Source organism: Bemisia tabaci, chromosome 5 (genome assembly GCF_918797505.1).
Source record: "Bemisia tabaci chromosome 5, PGI_BMITA_v3".
Taxonomy (NCBI): Eukaryota; Metazoa; Arthropoda; class Insecta; order Hemiptera; family Aleyrodidae; genus Bemisia; species Bemisia tabaci.
This window is the reverse complement of record NC_092797.1, coordinates 11,205,186-11,225,561: the sequence shown is the minus strand read 5'-3', so window position 1 is coordinate 11,225,561 and position 20,376 is coordinate 11,205,186. Positions and strand designations below refer to the sequence as shown.

Sequence of the window (20,376 nt, the reverse complement as noted above, 5' to 3'; positions counted from 1 at the left end):
CAAAAAAGAAAATAGCTTATTTTTCCCGGGAACGGACTCCATTGCCAAATTGAAAGAATGAGTCCCGACCAGACGTATAAACAAATCGAACAGGTTTTAAGACTTTAAATCCTGATTAATGACATTTCTTGCTTAAATTCTGTATGGTGTTCTTCTCTGTAAATAGATATGTAAATAGAAGTGTTCTTGCTTCATGAACTTCTGAATGGAAAATCGCATCATAAACACCTCAATTTTATGACAGAAACGTTATTCTTGGGCCAATAGATTTTCACTACCCTGGTAAAAATTGGCAGTAGAATCTGTGTTCCAAAATGCCATAGACCTACAGCCGGCTGTAAGATTTCCAATAGCTTTTATAACTGGTTATACAATTTCTTATAGCCTTTTATAGCCGATGGCGATTAAGCAACGGCCAGGCGACAAAGTGTATGCTAAACGTTACTAATTACGGATGCTAGGACTTAGTGAGTTTTTGGACTACTGCTCTCTTTTTGGGCTGTAGTATCTTGATTTTTTTGCCAGGAAAGCTCCGTACTTTTGGTGGATGCCTGCCATTCCTAATATATCAGAGCGCCTTCCATTTCGTATGATACTGTGCAATACCTCTGGTGTGAAATAGTTGCTTCAAGCGCCGTGGCACGCTGCGGCGCGGCGCGGCAGGCGGGCAGCCAGCGCGAAACACGCATCGGCGCCTACAAACCTAACAAGGATACTTCACGCGTTGCGCATTGCGTGAAGTATCCCAGTTAGGTTTGTAGGCGCCAGTGCGTTGCCGCTCCGCTTTGTGTTAGACTCTAATATTTAACCTGGCGGAGTCAACGTTATTAAACTCATGATTTTGAAATGTTTGCACATCCTGTATGGATTATTCTCATTTTAATCGATGAAAAAAATATGTATTAAAGGAAAGTATAGTGAGTATTTTGTAAATATTAAGGTGGTTCCGTATCAAACTTAATGATTTCCAAAGCACACGAATTTCTACACAATTTCTCATGGTCTTTTATAATCGATGGCGAAAAAGGTATAGCCAGGCGATAAAGTGTAAAGCCCGGCGATAGGAACTTTAGCCCGGCCGCATAATTTTTTATCGCTTCGTATAGCCCGGCCGTATGATTTTCTCCGCATTTTACAGCCAGCTATATGATTTTCTGTAGCCTTCTTTAGCCGGCTATAAGAATTCCTATGGTATTTTGAAACGCAGCTCTTATCGCCAATTTTTACCAGGGTAAACAAGAGAACCTGTTTTTGCTCAGTATTCGTGCATACCAAATTTTGAATTTCCACTTTTCATTTCAACTAAATTCTGCAATACGAAAGCACAAATTATTTGCAATGAAACGATTAATGATTTCCGGATTCAAATTATCGTCGAGTCAACCGGAAATCTCTTTAAAGCTACAATAAGTTTCTTTCAAAATAACAAAGATACCGTTTGAAACACGAAGAATTCTTGTTGATGAGACGAGACTTATCATTCTCGCCTGGGAGTGATTGATTGGAATTTCTATTGACCCAACATAGAATTTTTTCTGTGTTGCTTAATTCTCATCCATAAATGCACCTATATGCATAGGGAAACTTATAACACATGTTAATTTTGCTAACAGTTTCCATAAAGGTTCTCCCGACTACCTATTTAGTTCATGAATGTTTTAAGAGCAGAGGATTCTAAACGACATGGTAATTTATGATGATCATATTTTAAATCTGGTGTGAGCGATGAAGTGTCGCGCGAAATTGAAGGCGTTTTTGACTGGTGACAACAATTTGACGTAACTCACAACGACGCGACGTGTGCCACGTGAAGGGATCAGATAAACCTGTATCCCTCCCATCATTTACAGGGTCTACCAAGATACAACACATTTGAAAGTACATTTGCTATATCTTGTTTGTAAAATGAGTCGGAAATAGTAGTATCTACTTGCGAAAGGAAAAGTTCTTTTGTGGCTATCCCAGATGGGACTTCAGTAGAAGAAGGAAAATTATCTGAGATTCGAGGCGAATATTTAAGAGACATATCTTCTCAATTTGTTTTGCCTACAGCCTCTGTAATTATGTAAAAAAAGGTAAATCAATTTTTTAATATAAATAAAATAAACGTTTTAGAGAGGGAATTCGGGCAACATGCGAACGCTTATTCGTCGTTCTTTCTTAGCACGACAGCATATCAAACTCGCCTTGCACTGCACTTATTCGAAATCAAAGCGTGAAGCTTACCGCCATGGCAAAGAGGGAGAAAAGGAATTAACAAGCGCGAGCTTTAGGCGAACGAAGACAGGCCGACGCGACGTTGTCAGTCCGGGCACCGAATGATGCAATCTTAAATTCGCCTGTGGCAGGAGAATGGTGATTTCTGGACTCGCCCGACAACTGCCAACTTCAGGGCGTAAATTTGCGCCGTTCATCACCGGTTCAAATTAATTCGTCGCTCATATGATGAAAGAGCGTAACACCATTTACTCTTGGGATCTGGAGTGCTTGGAGTTATATAGACAACAGGGCTCATCTTCAGTTCTAATTTCGTCCCTGTGGCGGCAGGGCGAGGCATTGTGAGGGTGGCGGGCTCTCGAGATAATTTTGAGTGACACGCAGCGTGCAACGTACGCACGTGGCATTATTTTAATACGGCAGCATCGTCGAGGGGGGGGGGGCTGCCGAGGATCGAAGGGGTTAATTAAAGGACCTGGACGAAATCGAGCTGAGCGGGACGATCCATCAGGCGACGTTCAAAACGGAGACAAAATCCACGGAGTAAGGAGAACAAACGTTCGCACCGATGCTTAACCTTCAAAACCACGTATGCTGCTGTGCTACGCTGCCGTGCTAAGGAAGAATGCCGTATAAACCTCCAGGCGTTGCCGAATTTCCTTTGAGAAAACACGAATTTCCTGGTAAACTTATGAGTATTTTCCTTCCGATTTTTCAGATAATTTTGTCCGCAATTTCACCTGAAGCCCCTGAAAAATCCAAGGAAAAATATTAATATCTTTCCTAAAAAAAAAAAACATTTTATCGAAGGAAATTTGGCAACCTCGAATGTTCATACGGCGTTTTTCGGCTAAGGGAGAACGCCATATGAGCATGCGAAAATTACCATATTTCCCCGGTAAAACATGTATTTTTGAGGGAAGTTATGCATGTTTTCCTCGAAATTTCTCGGATATTTCAGGTCAAGTTGGGGACAGAATTCTCTGAACATATTGAAGATTAATATCCAAAATTTTCTCACTAAATTTGTTTTTTATTGAAGAAAATTAAGCAACGTCTGAAGCGCGTATACGGTGTTTTCCCGTAGCACGACAGTACGGCGTGCCACTGCCGTATCGTCGTCAGCGCGCAAATTTTGTTCGGTAAGTTGTGTTGCCTATCCTGCAATTTGAAGGAACTTTATTCGCGATCATCCAACTGTCGTTGTTTACGGATTTAGGTTGATGCCTCCAAGTCAAACACAATATGAAAATACGATGATTGAGTATGATCCACTCCCTGTCGCTTCATGTACATCAAAAGAAAAATCAATTATAGCATCCTCCAAAGTTTCTTGCGGCTTTTTACGATATTTCTTTTAATCCCGCTATAGTTCTCTTGTGATGTAATATGGTACGGTCTGCAAACTTTGCAATCCTGTAGACTGGCCCCAAACTAGTTCTTTGAACCATCAAAACTGCTTAGACTGAATTTCTTTTAAGGGAACCAGATCGATTACATTGTTTTCGAAATCGTGAATTTTTCTTTTCGCTGTAAAAAATAATACGTATATATGTGCAGTAATACAATTTATACGATCATTTTCATTTAAAATGAAAACATTTTTAGTAGATAAACAAAATTTTTTTACCATTCTCGGAATTTTTGTAGATAAATATGAAGATTTTTAGAGCACTGTAATCGAATTGGTACCATTCTGTTTCCGGCAATAATTCTAATGCACATAGTCTTCTCCTTTTAGAAAATACAGCATTGTTTGATGATTAGTTAATTGGTTATTGGTGTAAACGACGATTTCAAAATGTAAAAAGGAATTCAATTACATGAATCAAAATTTGTCAAGTATATGACATTAGTAGTAGTTTTTTTTGATTGAAGGTAATACCTTTTCTCCCTTCGGTTAAAGTAGTGAAAAGCTGCTAGGCAAAATTTTGCGATTTGAGGTTATTTTAAACAAAGAACTAATTCTTTTAAGAAAGAATCGTCGATCCTTATAAAGCGTAGGACGAAATTCACGCTGACATTGGTTACATGAGCGAAAGAAGATTACTTTATTATTAGTCAGATTGCGACAGGCGGGAATATTCCACACTCGGCCGAATGAATTGATCGATAGAGACTCTCTCAGACTCAATCACATGTTACGAAATTTGTAACATGTCAATTCTACTCCTCGAAAAACGGAATAATTTTTCATGACTAGACTCGAGACATATTTCCAAACCTGGCCGTACGAGCAAGCTATTTTAGTAAGTAGTCTGTGTTAAATATAGGTTTGAAGTGAATTGAGCTGAATCTTGACACAGCCCCATTGACATTGCAAGTGATTTCAGAGTGAAGTGCGGATGTCTTGTAGCCTGATATTCTTATTCCTAGATTTGAAATGTTCTCGAGTAGTTAATCGGAATTTAAGTGCCTGACACTCACCCTTGAGGAAAGCTTCCGTTTTGAACCCGTAAGAGTAGTATTTAATATGAGATAAATATTTTATATAAGTGCGCAGGGCTTGGCATCTATACAAAAATCATAACTACCTGAGGATGTTCACGATCAAATTTTATTCAAACAAATTCCGTAGTAAATTCCTTCAACAAATTCCTTCCTACAAATTCCTTCCGTAGTAAAAACAATTCTGTCTAAAAGACACTGTTTTGGTTCATGGCATGAGGCATCATTTTTGTCGATCAATTGTCACATTTTCACAACTCGGTTATCAAAGAGGACAAAAAGATGTGGGATTTGATAACAGTGTTGCTTGTCAGTGTGGTATTTTCAGCGTAGACGCGTGAAAAAACCGGAACAGAATATGGAAAAAAAAGTTGTTTAGGTTCCATCTCCCCGCTTTTAACATCACTAGAAATGCTTATAAAACGTGTACAATGACTTTTCAAAAATTTTCTTTCTTATTTTACATAATTGAGAATCCATAGAAAATAATATTTTCCAATTTTCTTCCGGATCTCAATACCTTCACAGATTTTACTGATACGTTTAACTTTCTTCCATCCCCAGGATAAAAACTAAAACATGCGCGGGAGAGCGGTCAGCCAAACAAGTTATTTTCATTCGTAGTTTCATCATGTTCGTTCTTTTTCGCCACAATTTCTTATGCGTTTGTTACGGTTAGCCTTTTGGTGAGGCAACCGGCGGCAGTAAAAGCCACCGAACAAATTCAGGGTTATACACAAAACAATTTGGGCTAAAAAACTCCAACATCCAAATTCAGGGTTGTTTCTGCTGCTGTTAATTAGCGCCTCAAAATATATATTTTTTACGGAGTTTTAACGCCTGGTGGAGTCAATATTGAAGCTAAAGCCTTTTCATAAGGTTATCTGCTGGAATTAAATGGAGAATTGCCGTAGAAACAGCCAAACAGCTTTAAAGATTAGATCTTGGGAAATTCCGACTCTTACGACCTTTCACGGCTGTATGCCTCTCCTCAATGTAATGGAAAATCGATCCCTATTAATAAACGCGACGCACACGGGACCAAGTTAATAGGAGAATTCGGACAAATTTAGAAACTTTAAAAGCTTATAACTCCGTTTATACAAAACTTCCAGGTTTTAAAAGTGGTTCTGTTGGTTTTCTCGTGTAATTTTCTTCTTGAAGCACCCCTTAAAATTCAAAATTTGACAAATTAAACATCAAAATTTGCAGTTTTAGTAAAAAATTCATGTCCTACTTCTCTGATTGATTCGATCCAGTGTGCGACGCTTACTTCAAAAGTTCTCGATGAAATGTAGAAAATTGTTTAATCTTACCGTTGATGTGATACGGAGGATACATGTAACCGGAATATTGGTACTGACTAGCCATGCCGGAATCATCGATAAGCTCCGTTTCCTGAGGACTGCTCGGGGGCCCCGTAGATTCCGAGCTTTGTGCACTGCAATTCTGCAACATTCAAACAAGTAACAACGTCAATAAAACATTTACAACATTTGTTAAATACATTATATACCAATCTCATGACGAGAGCTCATTCTAAAAAGTTACAAGTCAAAAAGAAACATTATAAAGTCTGGTACTTGAATTTCAGTTTTCTTTGGAGGCCCTTTTCATGGCTGTCCCTTAAATTTCGAGGCGCCCTTCAACAGGATTGGTCCGTGATCCTAGGATTAAATCTCTGAGTCACCTCTATAGTCCGTTAATTAAAATTTGGACATCTCCAAAATTTCTGGATGGGTATCGATTATAGAGAAGGAATAGAAAAGAAATCCATCAGGATTAAAATTCAAAGTCGACTTAATGTCCTAAAAATACCTTCTTTAACACAGACTTTAATTTCCCTTCCGGAGTTTTTTGTTTATTTTTGTGTCTCCTCTGCTTGATCATTTGCTGTCGGTGCATCATGTTTACAATACTCGAATTGTTATGATCTGACATTCAAAATGTCCGAATGAAAGTTTAATCCTAACGAAACGCAGTTTTTTCAACAAATTCACGATTGTTGGAAGTTAAATTTTTCATAAAACTTCCACACAAGTCCTATTACTGATACCGCTTACAACGCACTTAAAACGAGAAAACTCTACGGCAAAGATCTTTGGAAGTTTAGAGACGTTAGCAAAGAATTCGAACACTTGAAAAGAGCAGAGAGAGAGAGTCGATTCGAAATGAAATAACAATTGATCAAAGGCGGACGTGACCAAAATGATAAGCAACCTGAGCATTATCAGAGGATCATCTAGTCTGACCAATTAAATGGAGGTACGTTGAAATGTTCTGCAATTTTTGCTGGGAACTGGTCCAGCTCCCGGGACAGGATGCCTGGCTTTAAAACCAAGATATAATCTTTGACAATTTTCTCTGGTACCTCCATCTCCTCTCTTTCCTTCTTTATCGAATTGCGAAATATCGAATATCGACATCGAAAATATCGAATATCGAAGATGCGATTCATCCGCAGCACCGTTTGAGCCATAGATTAATTCTATCTAGATATGATAATTGAGAAAATTGTATATTCTGAGATTTTCTCGAACAGTAAGGGACGTGGAGGAAATTATTATACTATGCTTAAAATAAATGTATGAATTTGACTGAGCGCCTGCAAATAAGCATACCAAACATATTTACCCATGGTACCTAAATCTATAGAAAAACGCGCATTTTGATTGTGGTCATTTACAATTTTTAATCATTCATTTTTCTTAAAGAAAAGAAAATCAATATTATTAAATTGAATTTTTAGGTACGCAAGGAAAAATGATTAAGAATGCATCGATTGAAACCGGTTTTTTCGCTTGCGATATGAATAAAAGACTCCATAAAGTTGGGAACGTTGGGAACTGAGATACGGCATTTTTTGCAGTCTCATTATCATTATGCAAACGATTACATAACGACGGTGAAACTACCAAACCACGTATCTCGGTTTGCGACGTCGCAGACTTCCTGTCATACTTTATTTTTTCAATAGAAAGCTACTCAACGTCAGTTCGTGAAAACTTCCGTGATTTTTCCTCTTTGTGAGGAAAAAAATCTGTGAAAATTGTAAGGAATGAAATTGATTTGATCTCCTTCAAAAAAATAAAATATGAGTGGAGATTTTTAAACATCGCAAACGAGATACGTGGTTTGGTAGTTTCACCGTCGATAACTAAAACGGAAGGAAAAATAACGCGTCAATATGATCAATTTAAATTATAAATCCGTATTACACGGTGGTGATCGTGGAGTAACTAGACTTCTTAGATAAATAGCATGTCGGCCGTAAAGCAAATGGTCGAAACACACAAAACTTTATGCGTTTCAAGTTGAATTGTTTACGCAGCGCTGCCGTGGTACAAGACTTTCGGGGTGCATATTTTAGCAGTAAATATGGTCTAGCTAGGCTAATTTATTACCTCTAAATGTCCACGACACGCAATTAACAGTTTGTAGCTTGCGTATTTTGGCTTTCAGTTAGATCGCGAGATCCAACAATGAAGCAAAAAGCATTAAAATTGAGACGCAAAGAAGTTTACTGTGTTAGATAAATTGAGCATCCCGCGTGGTGTAAGGAAGACACTGAAGCGAGGATATATGCCGTGAATACTGCCGTCCTAAAGAAGAGCGCCGTATGAACCTTCAGTTGTTGCCACATTACTTCAGAAAAAAAATCGAATTCTCAAGAAAACTTAAGACACTTTCTCTTGCTGGTTCTTTCTTTGATGAGTATTTCAGAGATTTTAATTTACAGTTTGATCTAACGTATCTGAAATTGCCAGGAAGAAATATTTATGACTTTTTCAAAAATAAATATTTTATTGCAGGATGTTTAGCAACGTCTGAATACTCATACGACGGTTTCCCTTAGCACGGCAGAACAGCTCTACTCTATAATCTCGATGCTTGATGTGGTTATTTAGTACGCATGAGAAAGAGCTGCGTGAGCGTTCTGCTAACCGAAGCATCTCCTTCAAATTAATGGATATGCAAATAAAGCCACAACTAAGTCGAAATAGATACGTACTTTTCAGGCGGTGCAGATACATCTTGAAGCAATGTTCAGGAGTTTCCCGCTCCTCACTCAACGGTGCTACGCGCGTAGAGGAATTTTAATGAATTTCGCGATTGATTTGCCGAGAAGAGAAAAATACAATGGAAATATGTCTGATACGCAACCAATTTTAGACACAAAAACCGAATATACATATAGCATTATGGTAACATCAGCATTGCAAAAATCCGAACCTTAGAGGTTTCAACATTTAAAGTTTGACCATTTCATCGGTTTGAATCTGACAGGTTCATATTACCCAAATGTAGCGACTTAGATAAATTCTTAAGTTAGAAAAATATATTGGCATGAGGATGCTGATTTCTCGCCAAATGTTCAACGGCTTTTTGAATAAAGATAATATGTCCGGCAGGCACAGATGAGACATTTTTCTCAACTGCAGCCTGCACCCACAAAAGAGCATGTAACTCTTTTTTGTGATTTTGAGATATTTAGGGTAAACGGCTTTACATTTCATTAGAGGATTGATATTTATACTACTAATGAAGACAAAGGCATTTCTAATATTTAATCTTCTAAGTCTTAAATTATAAGCACCCAAAAACGGCGTACCAATAATCTTAACCTGAAGAGTACCGACGAGGTATGCCTGATGAGTTAGTAATTAAATTTCTCAAAAAATCGCATCCAACGCACAGGGAGGATACCTGTACACAGCCCTAGCCCTTCCCTGTCTACACGAAAAGTATCATTTTACCCACCTCACTGCATAGAAAAAGCGTACATTCGGTCAGTATTAGTGGCGAGGCGTGAATGATCAACTATCGATATTCTTCCATTTGAAGCTGTAGTATAAATTGAGTATTAGGGTGTTCGTTGCAAACACCCTCTTGATCGATCCTTTTCCATAGGTTTAAAAGGCAGAGCGATCGATACATCGCAAGGCACGCCGAGCCGCCGGTCAGTATTCTGAAATGACTCATCTGAGTGGTTTTGAAACTGATGTCCAACCACTCTACCTACAAGTGGCGTGAAATTAACCTTTTATTTGTCCTCTCTCCGGAGAACGAGTGCTCTGTCGTGCTGAGGAAAAACGCTGCATGAACATTCAGGGGTTGCCAAATTCCTCCAGATGAAACATGTATATTTTTGAGGAAAGTCATGCTTATTTTCCCTTGACGTTTTCAGATATTTTAGATTGAGTTGCGGACAAAATTGTCTAAAAAATTTTAAGAAAAATGTTAACAATTTTCACGGTAAATTTGTTATTTATTGAAGGAGATATGGCAACGCCTGAAGGCTTATACGGTGTTCTTCCTTAGCAAGGCAGTGCTGTTTTATAAAACCAACGCGCCACGCCGAGCTCGCATGGCTCTGAAAATATTCATTAAGAAGCAAACGATTCACCCTTTTCCGTATCATCGTCGGTATATGTGAACAGTTGAGTACTCATTCGCACAGAATATTCGGGACGGGGAGATAAAAATTGATTAGCCTCGGTGCGAGCCGGTGGAAGCAGAGGACATAAATGAAAGAGGACATAAATGAAAATTATGTCTCTTTCAGATCCAGACAGAGTTGCCCAAGTTGGGTGAGCGAATTCATTAGTTTCACGGTCCCCGATTTTCCTTTCGGTAGAGAAATAGTACTCCCGATGGCCTTGTAAATGGGTATAATGTCATGGAAATTTAGGGTCAGGTTTGCCGAGAAATATTTAATTCGTCCTTATCTGAATCCATTGAATGATATGGTTAAAATGCTTGAATCAGAAAATCGGGGCCGGATTAGGGGGTGACCACATGGGTCGCGGCCCATAGCGGCAAATCTAAGGGGCGGCAAAAATTTGCAATTTTCTTAAGTGTAGGTATAAAAAAAATTGGATTTTGAAAAAATATTACAAACGAGAAAAGGCGACGAAATCTCTCATTTCCCTTGAGTATAGTAATTTCTAATTTTGTCGTCTCTGAGTGATACAAGATACAAGAGACAGCACCTTTAATTAGTCGAGTTATGAGAGAAACCAAACACGCAATTTGGCCCGGAACGGCGCGACTTAGAGGGAAATGATGACGAGGACTTGAAATGAAAAGGAGAAGCCCTCGACGCGGCGGTCGGCATGCAATACATATTAGCGCCTACTAGGCTGCGTGAATACTTCACGCATTGCATCAAACACAGTGCGTGTAGCAGCGGTCAGCATGAAACGCATAGCGCCTACAAGACTGTCAGAATACTTCACGCATAGCGTCAAACACAGTGCAGTCTGCGCGGCGCGGCGCGGCGGCGAAAGTTAAAATCATTGAACTTTTATCAAACTCAAAATCACATTTATGTTTGTTCTTTCATAATTTGTTCGTTCTTTTCTTATGAATGGAAGGCCTTGTCCACACAGAGATAGGTTTACGGAACTTAACTTTCGCGCAAAGTTCTGTGAACTTTTGCTGGTAGTGCGTTAACAGGGCTCTCCCAAAAAATGTGTCCAAAACGAGTAAACACGTCTGATGCACCCCTACCCCGCTGGCACGTTCACTTGGTGGCATGTAACACATATTGGCGCCTACAAGACTGCACGAATACTTCACGTATTGCATAAAACACAGTACGGTCATTGCGGTCAGCGTGAAATGGATAGCGCCCACAAGAATGCATGAATACTTCACGCATTGCGCCAAACACAGCGCGGTCAGCGTGAAATGCATAGCGCCTACAAGACTGCGTGAATACTTCACGCATTGCGCCAAACACATTGCGGTCTGCGCGGCGCGGCGGCGGAAGTTAAAATCATTGAACCACATTTATGTTTGTTCTTTCATAATTTTTTCGTTCATTTCTTATGAATGGAAGGCCTTGTCCACACAAAGATAGGTTTACGAAACCTAACTTTCGCGCAAATTTCTGTGAACTTATGCTAGAAGTGTTGACAGGGTTTTCCCAAAAAATTTGTTCAACACGAGTAAATGCGTCTCATGCACCCCTCCCCTGCTGGCATGTTCACTTGATGGTTTGTATTGAGTTTCAAAACGAATCAGAAGGGGGCGGCAAAATACAGGCGGCCCATGGGCGGTAAGTAGGTGAATCCGGCCCTGCAGAAAATACGCAGTTATAGTTGGCTGGTAATTTTTTTTCTACTCAATGCATAGGTCGTATATTGCAGTGGCGTGCTCTTCGATATATCGCTGGATCTGTCATTTAAACCTATGGAAAAGGATCGATAAACAGGGTGTTCACGACCGACACCCTATAATAATCGATTTCATATTATGGCTTAAAATGGGGAAATATCGATAATGAATCGTTCACGCCTCGCGAAATGAAATATTGTTGCGAGGAAGCTTTCCTCCGCTATTCCCTGATTTTGCTATAAAATCTCCCTATGCTCCCTAACATTCTCGCAATCCTTCAGTAATATTTCCAGGTTATTTCAATTCTTTGAATTTTCCCGAATTTGAGGTTTCAAGGTGCGTATACCTTCGTCTGACCCAAGCCTAAGGGCAGTAACGAATTGTTGTTATTGTGAGGTTTAGAAAAAGCCAAATTTCTGTGTCCAAAATTAATAAATAAGGTATTAATGTTCGAAAAAAAAATAGTTGATGAATAATTACCACCTATTTTTGTTTTTTTCCACCTTAGATTAAGCAAAAGCGATCACATATTATCACAGTTGCATACTCGAGCGTTTGAGAGAAAAAACATATTTTGGTGGGGAAAACAATGCAGGTGTGCGCTATTACGGTAAGTGGGTGACGTCATAATTCTAGACATGTACATTGTAGGGTGCTGATGAATTTTCTGTGTCTTTTTGCCCGTAACCCAAGAAAAATTCGCAAAAACAGAGCTTTTGCTCGAATGAACGATTGTAAAAGCTCTAAACCCAAGGTCATAAAAATTTTTAATCAAAAGTTTGGACTCGGTCACCATTAATTTGACGTCAGTTGGACGAAGCACCTAAAGGCACTGTTTGGACACGATCACCGTTACTTTGCCGTTTAGTTATTGTGTTATATGACGTCAATTCGTGACGTCAGTTGGCTAGTGACGGCCCAATAAGCCCGACAGAAACACATAATTGTCGGGCCCGTGTGTCTCACATGGCAGGCAACTTGTCAAAGTGCGATAATTCCATTCATTGAACGTATAAAATTGGCATTCGTACAGATATTCTCATTGTCTGCTAATCTGTGGGATTGAACCACTGAAATGAGCAGTGCTATTTTCTGCATGCGCGCTAAAGAAGTCCGCTTCCCCAAAGAAAGAGAGTGAACTATTATGCTTATACTAAATAAAAATGTTGTCAATATTTTTATTCGCATTTTAATTTTATTTCCTGTTAGGTGATTTTAGACACTTTTACATAGGTCACTTTTAGACCAGACAACTACCACACGGAGGATGGTTTTTAGCCTACGTTAAAAATCGAAGGTAAAATAGCAAAAAGCGTCATTTTCGTACCCCTCTCTTGTGGAAAAAATGCTTCTCTAACTTTTGATAAACGAATTCTTGGATGGTTAACCAATACTGCACGACGGATCTTGTTTGGCCTACCTCGAAAATTGAGGGCGCAACAACAATGCACGTAACTGCGATACTCTTTTCGCGACAATTCTGCTGGCTGAATATTGAAATTGATAGGCAGAGCGATAGACATAAAGACAGAGAAAGACAGAGGAAAAAAAATGGGGTGATCCAAGTGGAAGCGAGTGTTATCAATGGACTTAGGAGGTAAGTAATGTACTAACTAGCGGCAACCAATATTAAGAGATCCTTCAGTTAGCCATCGTTTGCCCCCTTAGTTTATAAAAAACACCACACACGTTTCAATCAATAGGATCGCGCCATACTCCCTATTTCCTCTTTGTACATCCCTTTGCCTAACAATTTCAATAATCAGTCCTCTGTTTCCTCCAAATTTCCATTCGGAATTCAGTAAAGAGGGGATGAAACTTAACCATTAACATAATCCCATCATGGCAGCACTATAGTTCCTCATCATAATTTTAGAATATATCGAAAACTTCCAAAATCAACTCATTAAAAAAAACATCAACTTTCATTGTTTACATTACAGACATTCAACTTCCCGTTTGCGAGGATAAAAACCATAGTCAACGTATGCCAAATATGAGGGGCTTGAAGGACAAGGCGCGTAAGTGCAGTTTTTGCCATTTCGAGAAATGTGTTTGGAGTTTCGAAATTACATGGATCCTTATGGCGGAAAGAAAGTTCAAACTGACTTTTTGATGCTTAAAAATTGGATTTTGGAAGCGAATTTTTTACAGACTAGGTATATATTAAGGCTAGTTTTACTGAAATCACTATCGGTATTCTCAAAAACTCTTCTTATGTGCCTTGTCCTTCAAGCCCCTCAAATAGGCATTACATTCAACCATATATTAGGCAAATTCCTAGACTTCTATTATTCAGAAATTTCTTTCTTCTTCGGACACATGCAAGTATCGTATCATATTCGAGTATCTCAAATTTCATACCAAAAAAAAAAAAAGAAAAAAAAATGGAACGCAGAAACATTCTTACACCGTTAAATCAGTTTAGATCTCGATTGGACTCACGTAGGCTCCGATTTTTCTGTGAGCGGAAGGTGTGAAAGAACGTAGATAAAAATCCGTTATTTTGGATTGAATTTTGGAAAGTTTTAATGTATCCATCGTATTTTACGTAAAAATCCGATACAAAAACACATATCGTGGTGCTTAATTTCGTACCCTGTCTGAATGTTCCACTATTTGCGATAACCGACAACCCTGGATCGGCTTATTTAATTGTTTTTGGCGCGCGTTGTTGTGTCGGTGCGGATGAGATATCACGTGAACCGCAGAGTGGAAAAAAGATGGGCTATCGAGGCGCATACAAAAATTCACCCACTCTCACGATTAAACACCGCTGGGCTAAGGATAAACGCCGTATGACCCATCACACGTTGCCACATTACCCTCAATAAAAAATAAAAATTCCAGGGATTATTGGGCATATTACCCCCACATTTTTCAAACGACTTTGTTCGCAATGTAATCTAAAACATCTAAAAATGTCAAGATCAATATGGATAATTTTCCTCAAAAATAAATATATTTTCCGGGAGAAATTTGGCAACGTATGAAGGCTCATACGGCGTTTTTCCTTGGCAAGGCAGCGGTCCGTTCGAATGCGGTATGGCACTTCGATCGAATATTTACTCGCCTAGTCTAAGCCCCGTTCAACCACTCTTTTCAACTTTCCAAAGTTCAGGCTGAATTTAGATCGATGATACACGCGGAGATCTGCCGCTCTCGTCCCACTTCGGGCGCTGTTCTTCGTGTAAGCTCGGAATTCTTCCGCGAGGATTTGGAAGTTTTCTCTCTGACTTTGATGCGATTATGGACGCTTCATTTGAGCTCCGCGACGATGATGATGTTCGTAATCGTCTTCCAGACTTGTCGGAACTTTTTTACATCGGTCTCACCTCTCGCAAAAAAATATATCGACGGTGGAACTACCAGACCACGTATCTCGTTCGCGGTGTTTAAAAATCTCCACTCACATTTTATTTTTTTGAAGGAGATCAAATTAATATCATTCCTCACAATTTTCACATATTTTTCTCCACACGAAAAGGAAAAATTACGGAAGTTTTCAAGAATTGATGTTCGGTCGTTTTCCGCAAAAAAAAAAAAAAAAAAAAAAAAAAAAAAATGACAGAAATCTGCGTTGTCGCAAACCAAGATACCTGGTTTGGTATTTTCACCGTCGGTATGTATGTTTGTTCCATTCCTACAGTGGCGTGGCGTAATTTGCGATATATTGATTTATCTGCCATTTAAACTTATGGAAATGCATGGATTGATAAATAGGGTGTTCGCAGCGGACACCGTAATAATCGATTCTTTACCATAGCATCAAATAATGAAATATCGATAATGGACCATTCACGCCTCGCCACTGCATTCCTTTCTGATCCCGGATCTTCGATGGACTTTGGTACAAATCCGGAAGAATGAGAGGAAAAATTCCCCAGGAGGAAAACTTACCTGCGAATCGAAGGAAAACCGTTTCCTATAGTTATAGGACGAAGGTTGGGCCCACTGCTGGGGTGGAGCCTGCGGACTAAACCATTCTAAGGGCGGTTGCATGGGCACATGTTGGTAAGGGATGGGCGTGAGGTAGGGGTGCCCACCGGGCGGGAATGGAGGTGCGGGGGGTCCCACCACCACTGTTACACTCCCCGTGTACGGATCATACACCTCGTATCCGCTACCTGCGAAAAACAGATACAAAAAAAATTATTAATTAACAAATATTCATGATTATAAAAATAGTAAATTACGATAGTAATAACCCACCTGGACTACTATACGTAACAAGAACTACAATCAATCATTATTGCTAGAATACGTTATTTTGCCCTCCTCGAAAATTAAAGGCGCAAAAATGATACGTCAAAACCCTCTGAATGTGAATTTTACTTTCTCTCAATGTTCAGTCAGAAAATAGCACTAACCCTGGGTTCATTGATGCATCTGTAAAGTGAGCAAGTTCACGAAGTCATTTAAGAAGTACAAATCTTTGCAAGCTTTCGAGTGTTACGTAACAAATCTTGAAAGGAAGGAGGTTCTAAGTTCACGTCACAGTGCGTTACCGGAGGAAAGGGTTTGCCAAAATTCACCATTACGTAATAAACCAAATTAGTAAAAATTATGTAACTTTCTGGCGAGAAAAATATTCTTGTGGCACGTTTTGTTGGAAAAACACAACAAATTGGGTTAACTTAATGTTACATAATTTATTGGGAGGGCCAGCGAGTGAAAAATGGGCTATCTGATAATTTTCGCAATTTCATCTTAGGGAGCAACAAACCATGTAACAAAAGTGTCGTATGGTACAGGAAAAGGAACGGAAGAAGTTCGAACGGAAGGCGCGGAGGGAGGTTTTGGAGGGGTTTGGTTTCCCCAGAAATTTTAAAGCATCTAATATGCCGTTTAAGTCAATATCGTCATGAATAACTATCAGTAAACATAAGCATCCTTCCCTCTTCATTCCTCTTTTTTTCTTCCTCTTTTTTGGTTGAACGGTAGGAGGAGGGGTGCGTATGGTACGCCTCCTAACGCCCTCCCCTTGACAATAAGGGAAGTGAAAAAAAAACTTAGTGGTGTCGGACCCTAAGCGCGCGCCCATTGCGGTAAATCTGGCCCTGTGGGTTTCCGTTAAACGCAGTCCTCTAAACACACCGCTGCGTTTAGAAGAGATTAGCTTTTAACAGCGTACACAAGATATGAGGCACATCGGGATGAAACGCGTCATTCGGTCATCCTGTGCTACACTGAAAAACGCCGTAAGAACATGCAAATGTTGCCGAATTTCCCTTTATAAAACATGTACTTTTGAGGAGATATGTGAATATTTTTCCTTGAAATTTTCAGATACGATGGGAAGATTAACTTGCAAATAGGTCAGTTGCGCTGGTAACAGATTGTTTGATTCTTATAGATTAGATAAAAAATAATATGATATATCCAAACACCAACTTTTTATTTTCGATATGAATAGAGATATTGCCTTTTGAAAAGCCGGGTTTTTGACGTCATCCGCCGCGGTAGAGACACCCTTGGATTTTTCCACCTTGCTTTTACTTCGTTACCCCCTCAACGTGAGGGCATATCCCGATTCCCACGTGACCTATGTTTCACGTATGAATCCGTGCTTTCTGGGGCTCATTCGAGAGTCAAAATACGCCCTTACGTCAGAGGGGTGACGAAATGAAAGGAAGGTGGAGGAAACCAGGGGTGTCACTACCGCGGTGGATGACGTCAAAAACCGAATTTTTCAACACGCGATATCTCGGTTGACATTGAACGTAGACAGTTTCTGTTTGGACGGATTATTTTTTGCAAATCGACGATAATCAAGCATTAAAACACGATTCTCAGACCAGTGGAACGACTCATCAAATTCTGTGAAAATTTGAGCGAGAAATATCCACAAGTTTCTCTGAAAATTCGTATTTTATCAGACGAAAACTGACAACGTCTGAAGGCTTATACGGCGTTTTTCCCCAGTACGGCAGTGTGGAGCATCCAAAGAGCGACGAAAATACGGTAAGCACAGTTTGCGAACTTTCAGGCTGTTAGTGTTAGTGTAGTGAAAGGCGTGACCAGTCGTAAGTTGTGTCGTCTGCGGAGATCCGCGCGGGAAATATTTCGCGGGGTTTTGGCGCGGACAACGTTTTGCACGGAACCGAGCGCGGCGTGACTCCAACACATGGACAGAGTAGAGCAGGGCTGCCAATAGTCCGAGGATTTCAAATGTTTAATTAAACACGAGATGAAGGAAGAAAGTATATAGAGTATCCCAATAGTCTGGTCCACCCTCTCTGAAATTATTCATTCATATTTTGAAATGAAACTTTGATGGGGAAGTCCATGAATTAATGAAGGTTTTCTTCGGGGGCCCTCTTTGAATTCTGTGGGACCCTTATTTTTTTCAAACGGCAACCTCAGTGGGGCTGGGGGTGGACCAGATGTTAGGGACACCATGCATAGTGCATCAGGACGACTGACTACGATCACCCTCGTCAGGTCTATGCGAGCTTGCCGTCTTTGCCAAGAAGGTCGGTCGCGCTCGACAAAAATTCAACATTTGAATTCGACATGATTTTTGAAATTGATAGACAAAGCGATAGACAAAAGAGACAAATGGAGAATGGGTCAAGCCTTTGGTTAAAATAAGCGTTTGTCATGGGCTGAGGGGCAAAATAATGGGCTAACCGTAGGACCATAGGATCCCTCGTGGGTTGTCCCTAGCTAGCCTATTACTTATCTCATATCGACGGTGTAAGTCGGCAATCACATAACTCGGTTTGCTCCGTCGGAGACTTCCTGTCATACTTTATTATTTAAAAGGAAAACTACTAAACGGCAAATCTGTAAAACTGCCGTGATTTTTCTTCCCTATGTGTGAAGGAAATACTGTATAAACTTCAAGGAATGATGTCAATTTGTCCTCCTTTAAAAAAAGAACATAGAGGCGGAGGTTTTCAGACACAGTAAACGAGATATGTGATTACGGACTTACGCTGTCGATATGTCCATTGCAACGACCCGCTTCCAACGATAGGGTTGCTCCATTTCCCCTCTGTCTTCTTTGTCTACAGATTTGTCTATCAATTCCAATACTCAGCCCGTAGCGCAAGAGCCGCAGCAACCGCTCTTCCCGCGAGAAGTTGTGAAAACTGGGCTATTTTCCCGCGGAAACGGCAACCTAGGTCCGTTCTGACATGTTTCGTTTTCCGTTCGGGGCCCGGGTCAAGCGTCGCGTACTTACGTATCTTACGTGCATGAGTAAGCTTGCGTCACCAACCCGGCGCGGCGCGACGGCCGGCACGGGGAGGGGGCAGGGGGGTCGGTTAACCAACGACATTGAGCCCGATTAATTATTCAAGTTTGGCAAAGATCTCGCCATCTCCCGATCCCGGTCGCCTCATCAAAGCTTCGGCTCGGGAACTTCTGGCCCGGGATTTTTCGGAATTGGACGTATTTCTGCCAAACGGAATTATGTGCCTTAAGGCATGAGCCCTGAGACCCATAGGAATATATGCATAACAAGGCTCACGACATAGTGCACATTGTTCCGTTTGGCAGGAATATGTCCAATTGGACCGTTGCGCCTGCAGTTTTTGCGGAAAAAAAGCGCCTTTCACAAGAAGGGCATGCCGTTCAAGTATATTATTTAAGGGGCTTACCATTTAGGGTCACATTAAGAAATTGGCTAAGAAAGAAGACAAAAATTCCAACGATATCGTAATTTTTGTACATTTCTGTAACCCTCACTGAAAAAAAAAGTCACCTGGATCTAGAGTCCAGACTTTTAATAACATCGTCAAAAAAAATATTCTTGATTCAATCCGATTTTTCCTTGAATCGAAAAGCCGAGCCTCTTGTTTTAGGCGCATTTCCTTTGGATTCAAGCAAAAAGTCTGATTGGATCAAGCGTACTTTTTCTTGTCAAAGTTTTTAAGAGTCTGGGTTCTAGATCCAAGCGAATTTTTTCCCAGTGCTCTATGTGTAAAATACACAGCTCCTTTTCGTCATCTGTCCATGGAATCTCTGCGCAGAGCACGAGACACTTTCTACCGATTCCGCGATAAAAAATAGGATTTCGGATCCATAATCCGCCAGTGAGCGGAAAGCATCTTCAAACGAGAAGGAAGTCCGTCGGAAGTGAGCGTTCTCCGGTTCGTAGTACATCCCACGTCGAGAAGCGCCAAGGAGAAGAGGGGAATAATATTTAGATTGTGATGTTTACATAGTTCCCACAGTCGGTAGGCAAACAAGATACGCTTTTCTTCATACGAGCGATGCGATCATTTCGAGAGTTTCCTCTGTGAGTATACATACTTCGAGGCTCTCCACTCTATACTCGCATAAAAGCATAACTCCATTCAGTTTGAACGGTAAACAGTATGGGAATAAATGCCCAACGGAGTCCATCGACATATTTGATTGCCTCCGTTTTTTTTTTTCCGCCGGAGTGACGATTTGTGAAGGGGATTTTACTTTGAGCTATCTGTTGGTAGTAGCCTAATTTCGAGGCTCCTGTATGAAAGTGAGATAATCATGCTCAAGATCCCTGGAATCGTCTGTGACTCTTCAGTCATAAAATTGATTAAGCCACAGAGTACCCAAATTACGATGAGGCCGATTATCTGCCTATGAATTTGGTTC

The 20,376-nt window shown here is 40.2% G+C and overlaps 1 protein-coding gene across 3 annotated transcripts in view; it reads right to left on the bottom strand.

Moving 5' to 3' along the window:
• LOC109042152 (uncharacterized) overlaps positions 1-20,376 on the bottom strand; it is a 179,480-nt gene that overhangs the window by 19,007 nt on the left and 140,097 nt on the right. For 2 of the 3 annotated variants that reach the window (XM_019058734.2, XM_072300287.1), the window contains exons 6-7: positions 15,688-15,914; positions 5,982-6,114 (exon numbers count right to left, since the gene is read on the bottom strand). In XM_019058734.2, the coding sequence (XP_018914279.2) occupies positions 5,982-6,114; positions 15,688-15,914 (360 nt within the window). Of the gene's footprint in view, positions 1-5,981; positions 6,115-6,483; positions 6,796-15,687; positions 15,915-20,376 lie in introns of those variants that run through there. The other variant, XM_019058735.2, reaches the window with a different exon arrangement.